General features: G+C 32.0%; 2 protein-coding genes, 1 long non-coding RNA gene and 1 pseudogene across 3 annotated transcripts; 1 reads left to right on the forward strand and 3 right to left on the reverse strand.

The window, feature by feature from the left end:
• Positions 1-2,059: 2,059 nt before the first annotated feature.
• On the reverse strand, positions 2,060-3,435 carry LOC123198960 (annotated as a pseudogene).
• Positions 3,436-7,680: 4,245 nt separating this feature from the next.
• Positions 7,681-9,747, forward strand: LOC123199804 (cytochrome P450 71AU50-like). Its single transcript, XM_044614865.1, has 2 exons — positions 7,681-8,671; positions 9,230-9,747. The coding sequence occupies exons 1-2, from the start codon at positions 7,793-7,795 to the stop codon at positions 9,617-9,619; spliced, it is 1,269 nt and encodes a 422-aa protein (XP_044470800.1). The 5' UTR covers positions 7,681-7,792; the 3' UTR covers positions 9,620-9,747.
• A 7,032-nt stretch (positions 9,748-16,779) lies between these two features.
• Positions 16,780-17,297, reverse strand: LOC123198809. The gene is made up of 2 exons (XR_006498155.1): positions 17,185-17,297; positions 16,780-17,002 (listed from the first exon to the last, which is right to left on the reverse strand). It is a non-coding gene; the product is annotated as an uncharacterized LOC123198809 (long non-coding RNA).
• Positions 17,298-17,445: 148 nt separating this feature from the next.
• Positions 17,446-18,366, reverse strand: LOC123198961 (pentatricopeptide repeat-containing protein PPR5 homolog, chloroplastic-like). Its single transcript, XM_044613765.1, has one exon. The coding sequence runs from the start codon at positions 18,364-18,366 to the stop codon at positions 17,446-17,448; it is 921 nt and encodes a 306-aa protein (XP_044469700.1).
• Positions 18,367-18,794: the final 428 nt, after the last annotated feature.

Consider the following 18,794-nt stretch of genomic DNA (forward strand, 5'->3'; position numbering starts at 1 on the left):
AATCCAAACTCACCACCCATACAAATGGTCATTCTTTAAACATTTATTTGGTTATAATTTTTTAATTTTACAATTGAATAATTCTATCGATTGATATTAAGTGTACGAATAAAAATTTCATTCAACTTGATCGTGGACTGTTAGGCTAGTCACTTTGAAGTTTCCCAATTTGATGTTCGGACTTCACCGGGTGGAAATCTTATATAAACATGATAAAGATTTTTTTCTATTATTACAGTAGAAAAAACAAGTTAATTATATTGATTGCATGATCCCAATTTAATATGAGACGACTGATTTTTCTTACAAATGAGATCAAACATAAAGATAATCTTATAGATACTCAATAGTTCAACTTCTAAGTAGAATTTACTAATTGTTTTTTAGTTATGAAAAATTTTGATTTGATGTAAGTCTGATTGTTTTCTTTATAGATTGTCAACAGATAATCGTTTTTGAGTATTGATTTCTATGATGAAAATTTGAAATTAGTAGTGAAATTTTGGATTAATGTAGAGAATTAATCAATCTTGGAATTCACTTTAAAAATGCAAAGATATTTTAGAACTCAAAAAATGATTTCTACCCCTACCTAAAATAAAACGACTTCGTGATGATTAGCTCTTATTGGCGGGGAAACATAATCCATAAATAAAGCTTGCATGTTTCAGACAATTTATGAGTGGTTGCAACTGTCTTTAGTTCACTGCTGAAAGCCTTGATATCATAAGCTTTGCTATGGATGATCCTAATAGCTTTTGAGGAATCATATCTGGTATCCAGAGGACAGTTCATTTGTGAAGTGACTATAATGGTTGTTGCTATGGTTGCAGGCTACCAGCCAAAGGCTATCTATTGGAATGACCCCGAAAACTTTAAGGTTGCCTAAGCCTGGCGAGATGCTTCTTTCTGTTCATGGTTCACCTCTCGGTGTTTACAAGGAGGAGAACATGGAAGCAATACGGCGTAGGCATTTACATACCGGAATTTCTCTTTCTGAATAACCAAAGTAGCATTGGCTTCCCCCACTAAACAAAATGACACAGGCCTTTTTGTTTCGTAGATAATTTGTGCGAGACAATAGTAAAACTGAGACAGTTTAATGTACCCCTGAAACTTGTTCTGCAGTTTGTTCAGTTCTGATGCTGTGAATTCTTGATTGCAGAGTCAGATGAGGATTAACTGGCTTCGAGCTGTTCTCTTCTTGATCTTAGTTTATGACAAGCAATGGCTGCCCACTCAAAGTGGGTCTGAATGTAGTTGTATTATTGTAATTGAAATTGTATTTTTATTCTGAAGAGCCTATTATCTTGACACTGATTTTCACCTAAAACTAGTGTGTATCATATTAACAATCAGTTTAGTAAATACAAAAGAATTGTAGTTCTTTCGCCGCACGAATACAATTACACTATAGGCATGAAATTAACCTTCTAGATTGGGGGTTCAAACATGCTGAATTGAGTTCAACTTGATGTTTCACCTCAAACAATGAGTTCCGGTGTTGTCAACTCAAGCTCGAACTCTAAAGTAAAAGTAAGAACTCTGGTTTGTCTCAAGAAATCATTGCTAAATTTTATAATAATAAAATTATATATATCTTTTTTGAATACACAAACAAATACGTATTTAATATTTGTCATCAAGTGATCAAATATTTTGAATTAAAAAATAAAATAATATATAATTATATAATGACACTTTATTTGTGTATTTAAAAATGTATACTTTAGTTTGAGTACAAACAACATGAACATGTAAAAAAGGGAGCAACTCCTAAACAAGCAATAATGCATAAGCATTTCGGATAAAAAATTTCTGTCATATTCTGTGTTGAAGGCAAAGGATTTCTGGGAATATGATGTTACAACACAGTAATCAACAAGCAGAAACACAATTGTCGGTCGACACAAGATATTCGTGTTATATCATTCATACGAGAACAGAAATGTGAAAAACTGGCTTCTCTATCCTGAATCCCCTGCGCCTGTGTATTTAGTAGAGAAGTAAATGAACTAAACATTTATCAGTTGGTTTATCAAACATGAAAATGAAAGTAAAGCATAAGAACTTGGTTTTATTTCTAGCTAGTAGATGGCTGTGTTTAAAATTAAACCCAAATCTTGAACTGAAGCAATTTGATTTTCATCATTACAAAGATATACATACCAGATCATATGGAAGCAAACAATGCACTCAACAGCCAAGTGATCAGGTGCTAACTTGCCCATCATTCCAACGCTATATTTGCCTTGAATCTTAGAATCAGTAAAAGATCAGAATACTTGAATAAGAAAAAATCTCACATCGACCTATGTCTTTTCAAGAGTCCCTAATTTGCTCACATCATTTTAGCACTAGCTGATTCTGGACTAGCCATTTTAGACCCGAAAGTTTCCAAAGCCTCCAAGAAAAATCTTTTATTTGGGACTATACCATCTCTCTCCATCCGCTTTAGCAATTTCTACTAGATCTTTCATATTGACTTTGGTGTAGGCTTTGTAAAGAAGTCTATATGTTGACAAATCTGGAGTCACCTTCAAATCGTGCAGGTTGTCAAAAAGTGCATCTGCTTGCACAGGCAAACTGTTCATGCAGTAAACATCAAGCATGGCTTTCAGTGTTGAAACTTTTATCCCCTTCCCTGACTTGATGAGCTCATCGAATATTTCTCTGGCCCTAGAAACACAGTCACAATATCCATACATTGTGATAAGACTCATATGTTATGAAGCTTGGTTTGTACTTCATATCAGCCATCTTTAGGAAAATGTCTTCAGCTTTCCCTCGAAGTCTTGCTTTCCCATAGTTAATGATCATTGAATTAAATGTTGGCAGTGTTGGATTCTCCCTGGAGTGCGACAAGCTCTTAAACACTTGTTCTATCTTGTCAACAGCTTGCTTCTTCCCATATGAATCAATCAGCAAATTAAATGTAATAATATCTGGCTTACACCGAGCACGTTTCATGCGGGAAAGTATATCTTCCATTTCTCTGATCATCCCATTTTTCCCATATGCATCCATCACACCATTGTAAGTATAAATATCGGGAGAAAGAAAACTTTCATCAAGTTCTTTGAACAAAGCATTAACTTGAGCAACATTTCGGGCTTGAGCAAAAGCTCTCAAAAGAATATTATATGTCACAATGCTGGGTTGACAACGTTCCATTCCCTTCATCTTCTCAAAATAACCAAGCGCTTTGGCTAATGCCTTTCCTTTATCCCGAGTGTGGAGGCGGGCAGTAATTAGAGCATTATAAACAGAAGTGTCAGGTCGGCACCCACTATTACGCATCTCAGAAAAGAGCCACATAGCCATCCTAGTTTGGCCTTTCTTTCCCATAACTGTTATCAACTTAGAATAAATGCCATTATCAGCAATGTACCAGCGTTGTTTTTGCATCCATCTGAACACCTGAAAGTTCGATATTTATAAATGACAAATGGTTCATTACATAAATTTACCTATGGAAATGTCAGATTCATAATCTAAATATCTTTGCTTTCACTTAAGTAACTCATTTTTTCCAAACAGATTAATACAATAACTCAAAATTATAAATCAACATCAGGGGATGACCGATATTACTGTGGAAAAGTTGCTGAACCGGTTATAGTACAAAATCAATGTTGCATACGAGAATGTCTGTTACAAACACGACACTAAAGACTATCAAAAGCGACAATCCCAGTACCAGTACAGCGATATGATTCCCAATGCCGTAACCTTTCTTCCCATGATTTAGTATTAATGAGATTATCATACTTTGGATATGTTACAACACCATAAATCCTAGTATCATTACCAGAAATGAATTGAGAAGAGACGGGATTGGATCAATGTTTTCATATACTTGGATTGAGCATTGGCCAAATCAAATGACCGGTTTGATAAGTTAGATTGGTGAGAGATTAAATAAATTTTAAAAATATTCAACAAGACATAATTGTGACTTAGTAGTATATTGTAAATATTTCATACTAGATGAACTTAATTCGAGTTAGACTTAATAGTTTATGTCTTTGAGTCGAGTCGTCTTAGCTCAATAATTGATTTATTTATTCATTCGGTAGCACTATTTATTCTGCTATTAATATTATTAATTATTCATACAGTTAGCGATGCTGTGAATTAACTTTAATGAACTTAAGTTTGCATTGGATATTAAAACTTTGATTTGAGTTTGAAGTGACACTAAGCTTGACTAGACTACAGTTGGATCCACCCCTATTGAACATGACCCAAACTATATTTTGTGCTAAAAAACTTAATCCAAACCTAATTTTTTCATATCAGGTTAATAAGTTGTGAAAAAAAACATCAACACTAATTTGAGTCTTAACAATTGCAAAACTTTCTACTATTAAACTTGCCAACTCATATTAAAACAATATATAACCAAACATAATTGTGATCTTGTTGTGGGGTGAATATCTTTTGCAATTGGTGAGATTTGGTATGAGTTCTACAGTTGCAAAGTTTTCACTTTCTAACTTGACAAATTAAATAAAAAATAAAACATGCAATATACTTATCCAACTTCTAGATAAATTAAATAAAAATTAAAATAATATATAATTAAACAAAATTATACCTTAGTGATATGACACATAATCTTTGCAATTATTTGAATTTTAGTAAAGGCAAAATTTTACAAAACCATATGCTGACTTCACTATGATGGTTTGATCATATTAATAAAACAGGTAAATCATAACTCAATGTGATTTACTTGGTTCAAATTGATTTAGATGACAATGCACTTCTCAATCTTAAATAACAAAGGAGCATATTTTCGATTTTTTTTTCCCACAAGGATTCCTCATGTCATGAAATAGGGTTTGGAAGATAGACTTCTCTCAACCCTACTATTTAATGTGAACTAGAAATGAAGGAGGTCCAACTCACCTTTGCAAATTTCTATCTTTGTCTAATTATTTTTACTTATTTATTCTTTGAAAACATTACTCAATCACATGACACACTATATGTATAGTTAAAAGTGCATGTATACATAGAATAATATTATGTGTATGCATTTTTAATACAAAATTATATCATGATGTGATTGAGTGATGTTTAATTAATGATAAAATAAAATCTAATTTTATGATGAAATATCTATGTATGTACATATTTGTATATAAAAAATGTGTATACAAAATGTTGCTCTTGCACATAATTTTACTCTTTTCATTCGATTAGATATTTCAGTTTAGGAATTATATGATTTGGTCTAATGCTATTATGGTTACTTTTTAATTATAATCTTTCATCTATTAATATCTATTTTGATTTTAAATTGAAAAATATCATACATGACCCATAAGGTTTTTATAGTTATGAAACGAATGATGACTTTTAAATAGATCCTTTACTATCTGATATAAGGCTAGGGTTTAAATTCTACTTCTAATCCCTTGGCTAAATTCATTTTTTAATCACTTTTTTGTTTTGAAATAACAATTTTCATTTATGAAAATGGATACTGATAGAGATGACAATTTAATTTGCAAAATTGGATCTTTGGCTTATCCCTCTCCGAACGAGAAGAAGATTTTTTGATAAAGATAGGGACAAGAACAATGATGGAGATGATTAAAATTCCCATAATCAGGGATGAGAATAAATATATCCTCGATCCGTCATTTCTTTAGCCTGTCCCCTCTCTTGTTGGTTCTCTCCCATATATATTTCATAAATCTTTACATATTAAATTATTTTTAAAAATTTTGAATTATTACAAATATGTTTTGACACCTAATAATTATTCTATTATTTTTTTAGCGAGGATGAGGAGATGAAGGGAAAGTAAATTTTCTTCACGAGGAGAAAATAAGGATTAACCATCATCCCCATATTAGAGAAAAGATGAGGACAAAAATTAAGGTATTTGACTCCTATTTGTCGTTACCATCTTTTTATAATGAGGGAAAAAAATGAATTTTTTAAGTTTTAAAAATGAAAAATTGTAGTTTCCTCTAGTTTTCATCAAGTTCTTATATAGAAAATGAATAAGCAGTCCTTGCCAAGTTGGTCATTGTCTTAAATGGGTCAATATAGGAGAAAAAAAAGTGAATAATGCATTTGATAAAATATTCTAATATTAGATAAAAAATAGTTCTATAAGAAATTTAATTTTTAATTGACAACACATGACAATAATATTTCAACTTTTTTATTTTTCAACAAGGCATGACAATAATGTTTCAACCTTTTTTATTTTTCAACAAGGCATGACAATAATGACAATAATATTTCAACTTTTTTATTTTTCAACAAGGCATGACAATAATGTTTCAATTTTTTTATTTTGGAAATGATAAAAAGGCTAAAATCATAGACTAGCAAATTTATAAGAAAAATCATTAAAAATTGAAGGCTCAAAAATCAACTTGACTTGATTTAACTCAAATTCGTTTAGGTAAACCTCAAGCTAAGTTTGAACCAAAAGGGTTAGTTCATTTTTGAAACTAAGTTAAATTCAAATTGGAGTGAGTGTGGCTTGATCCACCTCATGACCCATTAATTAATAATTTTCAATATGAGTTATTAATCTAACAAGAACAAAAAAAAATTAAGTTAGGGTTGAATTATTTAATATAAAACCTAATTCGAATTGTTTTCAAATTAATCCACAACTGAATCAAGTTGCATTTAGGTTAACATAAAATCAACCCAAAATGATCAACATGCTTGATTCACCAACTTTCCGATATTTTGTAGATGTTATGCCTTTTGAATCTTTTTCCATATTGCTTGTTTAAAAAAAAGAAATTGTAAACGACCTTTTGTCTCACATCTTTTGTTTAGAAGATTTGTATTGTGCTATTATTAGATCGGGTAATCCTAAATAGTGAGAGGCAGTTATAGAACAGGGAAAGGCTATAAAAGAGTGTAATAGAGTATTTTGGGATTCAATAATTGAAACAAGTTTCGTGTTTTCCCCCTATTAAAAAAACACACAGTTGTAAGGAGTTCTGTGACTTTTCTCGGCCAAAAAATCACATCATTAATTTGTAAGCAAGTTTGGATTAGACGAAATATTTATGTTTATCTTAATTTGTTCACAAAGTTTAAAGTCTGACCTTACATGACTCTTACTATTGCGCCTGCAGATTTTGAATCTTTTGACATAATCTTCATCATTTACTAAGAACTTCCGAACATCCATTAGAAAAAGGTGTCAATTCAATATGTAATACGAAATGTTTAAAAAATTATATTGTATACGTGATTTTCTTGATCAATTATAGATGGGACCTTGTAGAAAATGTCACTTTCTTTCTTTGTCAACTTTAATTTTAGATGAAGAGAATTAGGAAAAAAACAAAAAAAGATTAGTAGGTTCCTAGGGAAGTTACAATATGTAGTTGGTTGCATTAATTTCTGGTTAAGATATATTAAGTAATTATTTAATCCAAGTTCAATGCCAACCGAGTCCGAATAAGGGTATGTTTAAATCCAAAAAATTGTTCAAGCTAACAATATGTAGTTGGGACTACTCCAGCCTGAGTTCTGACCCGTTCAAATTTAGTCCTCGGGTCCAGCCATCATTTAATAGAAATCATCGAGGGTACCTCAAAAGAGAAAAGCATTGTGATAATGCAATTATGTGAGTGGCCATGATCATTGAACTTATCTCCGTTTTATCCTTTTCGTCTGTCTTAAATACTTCACTGGCACCGGTTCCATCTATTTATTATGGTCTCTTAATTTGTCATCTCCATCGGAGAGAAGCAGCAAAGTTTTAGCCTTTTGAAATCAAAAGATTTGCAGCATAATCATGTCTTGGACTTGGACCTCACTTGCTCTTGTGGCCCTCTTCTTCTTCCTCCAAGCTTTGCTGTGGAAAAAGGATACAAAATCTAACCGATTACCTCCAGGTCCAAGAGGGTTTCCCATTTTCGGAAGCCTTCATTTGTTAGGCAAGTTTCCTCACAGAGATTTTCAAAAACTTGCAAAAAAATATGGCCCCATCATGTTTATGCGCTTAGGCTTGATGCCAACAGTCGTAGTTTCATCACCTCAAGCTGCTGAACGGTTCCTGAAAACGCACGATCTTATTTTTGCCAGCAGGCCTGCTATTGAAGTTTCAAAGTATGTTAGTTATGGGCATAAAAGTATCGCCTTTTCTCCTTATGGGTCTTATTGGCGCACCGTCCGCAAGATGTGCACCTTGGAACTTCTTAGTGCAGCTAAGATCAATGCTTTCCAGGGCATGAGAAAAGAAGAGCTTGATCTCTTGATTGAATATGTAAAAGAGGCTGCCGAAGATGGTGTTGCTGTTGATCTTACTGCAAAGGTGTCGTCTCTGAGCGCTGACATGACTTGTCGAATGGTTTTTGGGAAGAAATATATGGAGGAGGAGTTTCATGAGAAAGGGTTCAAGGCTGTGATCCAAGAGACTTTTACATTGGCAGCCATTCCAAATTTGGGTGATTACATCCCTCAAATTGCTTCCCTTGATCTCCAGGGGCTGAGAAAGCGGATGAAGGCGGTTTCCAAGGTGTTCGATGCCTTCTTTGAAAAGATTATTGATGAGCATGTTCGATCCAAGGATGAAAAGAGAACCAAAGATTTTGTTGATGTCATGTTGAGCTTCTTGGGATCAGAAGAAACTGAGTACAAAATTAATCGAGAGCATATCAAAGCCATAATCTTGGTATAGTTTTGTTTCTTTTATGTTCTTGAAACATCTTAGTTTTTAAAATGCTTCAAAACTGATATAAAACGTTTGAGCAGTGTTTTATTAAATTAAAAATTGATTTTATGTTTTATTCTATTTCACAATTTAAAATTATAGATATGATTTTTGTCCATTATTCTTTTCAACATCTAAAACTTTTTTCATTTCTAGTGTGTTAAAATTCATCTCTCCATATTTAACTTCTCTAATTGTTCGCCATTGCTCAAAAAATTAATTTCGTCAAATTTGATTTACATTAATTATTTGGTTATAGGTTGATAGAGTTGATAGAGTTGATTAAATACATACCATATTATTACTAAAGGTTTATTTTTTTTAAAGAAATATGTTTGTTGTATTTTTTTAATAAAATTTGATATTTATAAAAAACTCTTATATTTTTTATATTTGTATGTTTCCTCACGCTTCTCTTCTCTATTTTTGAGAATATACTTCTCCGAATTTCCGCGTTTCCTTCTCAGTTCTGCATGTTTAAACCTAATGATTGTATTCTTTTTGGCTGGATATGATCAGGATATGCTTACAGCTGCAATGGACACTTCAGCTACTGCCGTAGAGTGGGCACTTTCAGAACTCATGAAACATCCTGAAGAAATGAAGAAAGTACAGAAAGAACTGGAAACTGCCGTGGGACTGGACAGGATGGTTGAAGAATCAGATTTGGACAACCTGGAATACTTGGACATGGTTGTGAAAGAAACCCTCAGGCTCCATCCTGTAGGCCCTTTATTACTCCCCCATGAATCTGTTGAAGATTGCACAATAAATGGCTACCACATACCCAAGAAATCACGAGTCGTTATAAATGCATGGGCAATCGGAAGAGATCCACAAGCCTGGACTGATCCTGAGAAGTTTTGGCCGGAAAGGTTTGTCAGTAGTAACATTGATCTTCGCGGTTGAGACTTTCAGCTTATCCCATTTGGTTCCGGCCGCAGAGGGTGCCCTGGAATGCAGTTGGGACTCACTGTGGTGAAGCAAGTGGTAGCACAGCTTGTGCATTGCTTCGATTGGGAGCTTCCGGATGGGATGCTGCCGAGTGAATTGGACATGAGTGAGGAGTTTGGTCTTGTGATTCCTAGAGCTAAGCATCTCTTGGCTGTTCCTACTTATCGTCTGAAAATAAATGATAATAGGCTCTGAAAAGGAGTAACATTATGAGGTTCTTAAATTCAGCTTAACTTCAGTTTCTGAAACTGTTTTTCATTTTTCTTATGTAATGCGATAATACTGTGTTTACTTTGCATTAATCTAATAGAAAGATATAAGCTATTCAAGGAAAACTGTTTATGCTACTTTGTTTTCCTTCTCAAGTCGCGACTTTTTTCCATTTTCAACCTACAGGATAAGTCTTTCTCCTGCACTTTGTTTATGCTTCTGCAGGATGAGAAACTCATGAAAGCTGTGATAGAAGTGGATTTGATCCAAGTCAAACCTATAATAGTTTGAGCTTGGATAGAAACCATAATGTCCAACTGGTAGTCAATACCATCGGAAAGCTACTAGTGGGGACACAGGAGTAAGTAATATTATCAGCAAAATAAATAATGTTGGCAATGAATAAAATAGTCAATCTTGAGTTTTCAAGCTGAATGGACTAGCTTATCCACTCCTCCAGATAACTCCACCTTCATAAAACTTTCTCTACATAACTGATAGAAATCATGGTGGCATATGAGAATCAGATGATGGTGATCGATGATCCTTTCGAAATTCTGACTAAGATCAGGATATCTCTTCAAATTATGGGCCATCATGTTCTTGAAAGCCTAGCTGGTGGAGCCATATGCCAATTTGTGGTCCAAGAACTAGATCTGGAAAGCTTGTGGGGGTTCGTGACCCGACAAAGGTGAATTTCTAGCTTCTGGGGGTTCCCACTCAAGGTTTGATGACAAGTCTAAATTTTATTTACTCCAAAATTAAAATTTTCAGACCAAACAATTAGGTTTAGGACTTGTCCCACTCAATTAAATGACCTATTGTCAGAATAAATTGTGAATAGTGTTATAAGAGTGAAAATGTCATATTTTAAAATTTAACATATTGTTTTAACAAGCCTAATTGACAAATTGTTTTATTAAATTTAATAGTTAGGTGAGAAAATAGTTTTTTTAAATTTAAAAGTTAAGAATCATCATTTTATCAAACCTTAGAAAATAGTCTTTCTGCCTATTTAATATAATTTTGATAGTTTAAAAAATGATAATTACACCCTTAACGAACATAACAAAACAAATTTAAAACATAAATATTATATTATAAACTATTACAACTATAATTATATTTTAAAAATATGTGAAGGCACATAACAAAACAAATTTAAAGCATAAATATTATATTATAAACTATTACAACTATAATTATATTTTAAAAATATGTGAAGGCACATAAAAAAACAAATTTAAAGCATAAATATTATATTATAAACTATTACAACTATAATTATATTTTAAAAATACTCTTTTTTAAACAAGTAGGAAAAACATCAATTTGCCTATAATAGGTTTTAAAAAAGATATTAACACCCCTGTATAGTGTATGTAAAATATAAGACCACAATAAACTAGTGGTTCAAACAATACAGAGAATTCAAATAATGGCAGCATACGACATTATTATAGTGCGATCAACATCATTCCAAAGTCCAGAAAAACCAAACACCAGCAACATTATAGAAGTCCAGCAAAATAATCTATGCCAGGGAAGAAAATACAGAAAACATTGGATGACGGTCACCGGAAAATTCGTGTCCACGGACCAAGTTGCTAGCTAAATCATTACGTGTGTGTTCAGGATCAACCCCGTCTGAAAACACGATGAATAACATATTTTTAGGAACTTGACGGGCAAAATCTAGAAGGATTTTATTTTTAAAAAAAAAAAAGAACAATAACTTCCCTCTAAGATTTGGAGAGCACAGTAAACACCTTCTCTCACAAAGTGTCGAAAGATATTTTGGGAGAATACAACAAAAAGGAAAGAATGATGCTGTGATGGATTTGAAGAAATGAAGATGATATTTATAGGCAACCATGACCTGCAAAGAACAATATTATATATACATCTTTTGAGCACATAAAATAAGTATACAGATGATATGCTATTATATGATTAGATATTACTTTATCATTAATTTAAAATTACTCAATTATATAATTATATAATAATATATTATTTATATGTTTATTTTATATACCTAAAATATATACACATAACTTTATTATTTTGTCATAGTTTCTTTGTCACGGACCCATAAATAAACTTTGAAGGTCAATGTTAAATAACAATAAATTATAAGAAGTTAATAAAAAATAATAAAATTTTATAAATAATATTAATAGTTTACCTACACTAAATTAAAAACTTTTCAAAGCTAAGGAGAGTCAGCTGATCCCTTGACACCTACTCCTAAATTATTATCTCTCCAATGTTTTCTACTCAATTAATTACCGTACTACTTGTTTCCACCATCTAAATATAGTTTTTGGTAAACCAATATATTACCTTGCCTAAATTCATTGTTCAAAATTGTAGGCCAATTAATTACAATACATGCTTGTAAAATCTTTTGTCAAAGTTTACATGCAAGCCATGTGAAACTGGCTTTCACATTTCATTTCAACACATCAGCGAAAGAAAGCTACTTTAAAAATTCTTAAATAGAATAGAGAACAGCAGAGCATAGGGCATAAATCTAGATTCTGAAGGTGACATATCCTGAAGCCATTGAATTATTATTATTTTTTTGGTACGTAACCATTGAATTATTATGCAAGACGCCACTACAACTATACATAATACTATGAACAATGTTATGTACATCTAGTTTTGAGTACTTAATTAGGTGTTCAGATGATATATCATCATATGATTGAGTGATAAACTAATATAGATGATATATTATCATATGATTGAGTGATAAACTAACATTTAATAACATCATGACACATTATCTAAATATTTAATTGAATATTTAAAATTAAGTGTACATAGTTTGACTTTAATACAATAAAGAAAGTTCTAATAACTTTAGGAACAACATGTATAAAGCATGCACTAAAATATGAATAAAAACCTGAATTTAAACCTAAATGGATACTCATTATTAAGGTGCACGTGTGTACACATACACACATATATATAATATAATTTTGATGTTATGATCAAATTTTCGGTTCAGCTGGTTGGGCAAGAGATGCCCATATCTATATCCATATCTATATACGTATAAACATATTAAAGCCCATGCATATTAAAATCCATCACCTTATATAATAAGCTCGCAAGGAGATTTCTAGCTCCAAGTTTCACTCAGGCCCTGGCCAGTCCATGCGCTTGCGATGCTGATGGTGTGCTAAAATTTTGCGCCCGATATACACTGAACTGTAAAATACAATGAATATTTACATCAATACGAGAATGCAAGATCAGTTTCCAAGCATTAGGACTTATGAATGAAAATACAACTACATTTACAAATAAATTGTACAAACTTTGGATTTAAACATAAATGATAATCACTTGCAAAACACACGAATATAAATGAGATCTGCCAACTGATGAAGATCAATGGTCAACTAATACAAAAGAAATGAAAATGCAGTTTCTTGTAAGGTCAAATAGTCAATATGATGCGTTTTATCATTACAATTTTAATAACAAAACGCAACGTATTGGTAGCGGATTATACAAGGATATGGATATCATTTGTATATATAATATTACTCTTATTTAATGTATTTTATTTTTTTAATTATATGTTAAAGATTATAATATTTTTCTTTCGGCAAAGGAATGCAATTGTTAGTAGGAAACTTTCCTTTTTAAATTAGAATTAGTTTTCCTATTGTTATTGACCCTGATGAAGCCATTTATAGGCTAAGGTGGACCTAAGCTATCCCTCAATATTTCGTACAATTTAATTACCCCACTTAAAAAGTTATATACAACAATATAGTGGTATATATGCTCCGAGTTGATGCAGTTTGAGAGTTTTTTCAAATTACACTGAAAAAACAATTTAAAGAATTTCTAAACCAAACTAAATCATTTTAGGTTTTAAACTAAACCAAACCAAATTAAAAAATACAGTTTGGTCTGATTTGAATTACTGTTTAAACCATAGTTATCAATAACGTACGATACATGATGTGTATTTTACGATATAATATAATACAAGTGGAAAACCATATGTATCATAAGATATATCACATTAATATGATATAACAAATATATCTTATGATATAATATATATTTCCGATATGAATTGATACACTTTTTTAAAGAAAATGATGTGCGATTTGTGTGTTCATAGAAAATTTGCAAATGTTAAGGATGTTTGTGATATTTTTCAAAATGATGATGTGCTAATAATAATTTTTTATTATTTTATTAATATTTTATTTTTTAAAATGTGCATCATACGAAACGATACATAATATATGGTATAAAAAATTATAGTTTGTGGTTTGAAAATCACCTAAACCACAATCCAATTTGAAAAAACAGTTTGAAAAATTTTCAATTTAAACTAAACAATTTTACAAACTAAGCCAAATTGAACTATAAAGTTTTATAGTTTGAATCAAATTATGTACACTCGTACAACAATATGCTAAATTCATATTTGACTTGATTCAATACTATGGCCTAAAAGAAGCTACATGAAATTTTAGAATATAAAATAAAATGCCAAATGACTATTTCCCACCTAAGGTTAGATGAAATGACATTATTCTCACCCCTTAAGGTTGAAAAAGTCAATTTCCCACATATCTATCAAAATCAACTATTAATCTTTACAATTAAAAAGTATTTATTCTATTTTTTTTTTCAAATATTAAAATTGAAGTGTGTTGTGGGGGTGTCAATGTTAATTTTTAAAAATTTACTAAGGATAAATGAATATCTTCCCTTTCTTATTCAAACAATTATCATATTTACCTCATATATTTTGAAAATAAAATATAGCTTCAATAATTTATAATATGACATGTACATCCCTTATTTATTGTGTATTTTAGGGGCAGAAGAAGAAGAAGAAAAAGAAGAACGGGAAAAAGAAGAAGAACTGGAAGCCATTAAGTTCCAGTGATCAGAGGCACTGCACATATAAGAGAGTAAATGAGTTTATACTTATATTCCATTCTCACAAAGTCTTTGATTGGTTTCTGTGCATTTCTACTTTCCATTTTATTTTTTCATCTCTTTTCCCGGAAGACACACGCCCTCCACAAAATTTTGAGGGCTAAAGTGAAAGTAACTTATTTCATCTATTGACACAAATCCAAACTCACCACCCATACAAATGGTCATTCTTTAAACATTTATTTGGTTATAATTTTTTAATTTTACAATTGAATAATTCTATCTATTGATATTAAGTGTACGAATAAAAATTTCATTCAACTTGATGGTGGACTGTTAGGCTAGTCACTTTGAAGTTTCCCAATTTGATGGTCGGACTTCACCGAGTGGAAATCTTATATAAACATGATTAAAGATTTTTTTTCTATTATTACAGTAGAAAAAACAAGTTAATTATATTGATTGCATGATCCCAATTTAATATGAGACGATTGATTTTTCTTACAAATGAGATCAAACATGAAGATAATCTTATAGATATTCAATAGTTCAACTTTTAAGTAGAATTTACTAATTGTTTTTGAATTATGAAAAATTTTGATTTGACGTGAGTCTGATTGTTTTCCTTGTAGATTGTCAATAGATAATTGCTTTTTGAGTATTGATTTCTATGATGAAAATTTGAAATTAGTTGTGAAATTTTGGATTAATGTAGAGAATTAATCAATCTTGGAATTCACTTTAAAAATGCAAAGATATTTTAGAACTCAAAAAATGATTTCTACCCCTACCTAAAATAAAATGATTTCGTGATGATTAGCTCTTATTGGCGGGGAAACATAATCCATAAATAAAGCTTGCATGTTTCAGACAATTTATGAGTGATTGCAACTGTCTTTAGTTCACTGCTGAAAGCCTTGATATCATAAGCTTTGCTATGGATGATCCTAATAGCTTTTGAGGAATTATATCTGGTATCCAGAGGACAGTTCATTTGTGAAGCGACTATAATGGTTTTTGCTATGGTTGCAGGCTACCAGCCAAAGGCTATCTATTGGAATGACCCCGAAAACTTTAAGATTGCCTAAGCCTGGCGAGATGCTTCTTTCTGTTCATGGTTCACCTCTCGGTGTTTACAAGGAGGAGAACATGGAAGCAATACGGGGTAGGCATTTGCATACCGGAATTTCTCTTTCTGAATAACCAAAGTAGCATTGGCTTCCCCCACTAAACAAAATGACAGAGGCCTTTTTGTTTCGTAGATAATTTGTGCGAGACAATAGTAAAACTGAGACAGTTTAATGTACCCCTGAAACTTGTTCTGCAGTTTGTTCAGTTCTGATGCTGTGAATTCTTGATTGCAGAGTCAGATGAGGATTGACTGGCTTCGAGCTGTTCTCTTCTTGATCTTAGTTTATGACAAGCAATGGCTGCCCACTCAAAGTGGGTCTGAATGTAGTTGTATTATTGTAATTGAAATTGTATTTTTATTCTGAAGAGCCTATTATCTTGACACTGATTTTGACCTAAAACTAGTGTGTATCATATTAACAATCAGTTTAGTAAATACAAAAGAATTGTAGTTCTTTCGCCGCACGAATACAATTACACTATAGGCATGAAATTAATCTTCTAGATTGGGGGTTCAAACATGCTGAATTGAGTTCAACTTGATGTTTCACCTCAAACAATGAGTTCCGGTGTTGTCAACTCAAGCTTGAACTCTAAAGTAAAAGTAAGAACTCTGGTTTGTCTCAAGAAATTATTGCTAAATTTTATAATAATAAAATTATATATATCTTTTTTTAATACATAAACAAATACGCATTTAATATTTGTCATCAAGTGATCAAATATTTTGAATTAAAAAATAAAGTAATATATAATTATATAATGACACCTCATGTGTGTATTCAAAAATGTATACTTTAGTTTGAGTACAAACAACATGAACATGTCAAAAACGGAGCAACTCCTAAACAAGCAATAATGCATAAGCATTTCTGATAAAAAATTTCTGTCATATTCTGTGTTGAAGGCAAAGGATTTCTGGGAATATGATGTTACAACACAGTAATCAACAAGCAGAAACACAATTGTCGGTCGACACAAGATATTCGTGTTATATCATTCATACGAGAACAGAAATGTGAAAAACTGGCTTCTCTATCCTGAATCCCGATCTTAAATATCCTGCGCCTGTGTATTTAGTAGAGAAGTAAATGAACTAAACATTTATCAGTTGGTTTATCAAACATGAAAATGAAAGTAAAGCATAAGAACTTGGTTTTATTTCTAGCTAGTAGATGGCTGTGTTTAAAATTAAATCCAAATCTTGAACCGAAGCAATTTGATTTTCATCATTACAAAGATATACATACCAGATCATATGGAAACAAACAATGCGCTCAACAGCTAAGTGATCAGGTGCTAACTTGCCCATCATTCCAACGCTATATTTGCCTTGAATCTTAGAATCAGTAAAAGATCAGAATACTTGAATAAGAAAAAATCTCACATCGACCTATGTCTTTTCAAGAGTCCCTAATTTGCTCACATCATTTTAGCACTAGCTGATTCTGGACTAGCCATTTTAGACCCGAAAGTTTCCAAAGCCTCCAAGAAAAATCTTTTATTTGGGACTATACCATCTCTCTCCACCGCTTTAGCAATTTTTGTACTAGATCTTTCATATTGACTTTGGTGTAGGCTTTGTAAAGAAGTCTATATGTTGACAAATCTGGAGTCACCTTCAAATCGTGCAGGTTGTCAAAAAGTGCATCTGCTTGCACAGGCAAACTGTTCATGCAGTAAACATCAAGCATGGCTTTCAGTGTTGAAACTTTTATCCCCTTCCCTGACTTGATGAGCTCATCCAATATTTCTCTGGCCCTAGAAACACAGTCACAATATCCATACATTGTAATAAGACTCTCATATGTTATGAAGCTTGGCTTGTACTTCATATCAGCCATCTTTAGGAAAATGTCCTCAGCTTTCCCTCGAAGTCTTGCTTTCCCATAGTTAATGATCATTGAATTAAATGTTGGCAGTGTTGGATTCTCCCTGGAGTGCCACAAGCTCTTAAACACTTGTTCTATCTTGTCAAAAGCTTGCTTCTTCCCATATGAATCAATCAGCAAATTAAATGTAATAATATCTGGCTTACACTGAGCACGTTTCATGCGGGAAAGTATATCTTCCATTTCTCTGATCATCCCATTTTTCCCATATGCATCCATCACACCATTGTAAGTATAAATATCGGGAGAAAGAAAACTTTCATCAAGTTCTTTGAACAAAGCATTAACTTGAGCAACATTTCGGGCTTGAGCAAAAGCTCTCAAAAGAATATTATATGTCACAATGCTGGGTTGACAACGTTCCATTCCCTTCATCTTCTCAAAATAACCAAGCGCTTTGGCTAATGCCTTTCCTTTATCCCGAGTGTGGAGGTGGGCAGTAATTAGAGCATTATAAAGAGAAGTGTCAGGTCGGCACCCACTATTACGCATCTCAGAAAAGAGCCACATAGCCATCCTAGTTTGGCCTTTCTTTCCCATAACTGTTATCAACTTAGAATAAATGCCATTATCAGCAATGTACCAGCGTTGTTTTTGCATCCACCTGAACACCTGAAAGTTCGATATTTATAAATGACAAATGGTTCATTACATAAATTTACCTATGGAAATGTCAGATTCATAATCTAAATATCTTTGCTTTCACTTAAGTAACTCATTTTTTCCAAACAGATTAATACAATAACTCAAAATTATAAATCAACATCAGGGGATGACCGATATTACTGTGGAAAAGTTGCTGAACCGGTTATAGTACAAAATCAATGTTGCATACGAGAATGTCTGTTACAAACATGACACTAAAGACTATCAAAAGCGACAATCCCAGTACCAGTACAGCGATATGATTCCCAATGCCGTAACCTTTCTTCCCATGATTTAGTATTAATGAGATTATCATACTTTGG

Source organism: Mangifera indica, chromosome 16, assembly GCF_011075055.1.
Source record: "Mangifera indica cultivar Alphonso chromosome 16, CATAS_Mindica_2.1, whole genome shotgun sequence".
Taxonomy (NCBI): domain Eukaryota; kingdom Viridiplantae; phylum Streptophyta; class Magnoliopsida; order Sapindales; family Anacardiaceae; genus Mangifera; species Mangifera indica.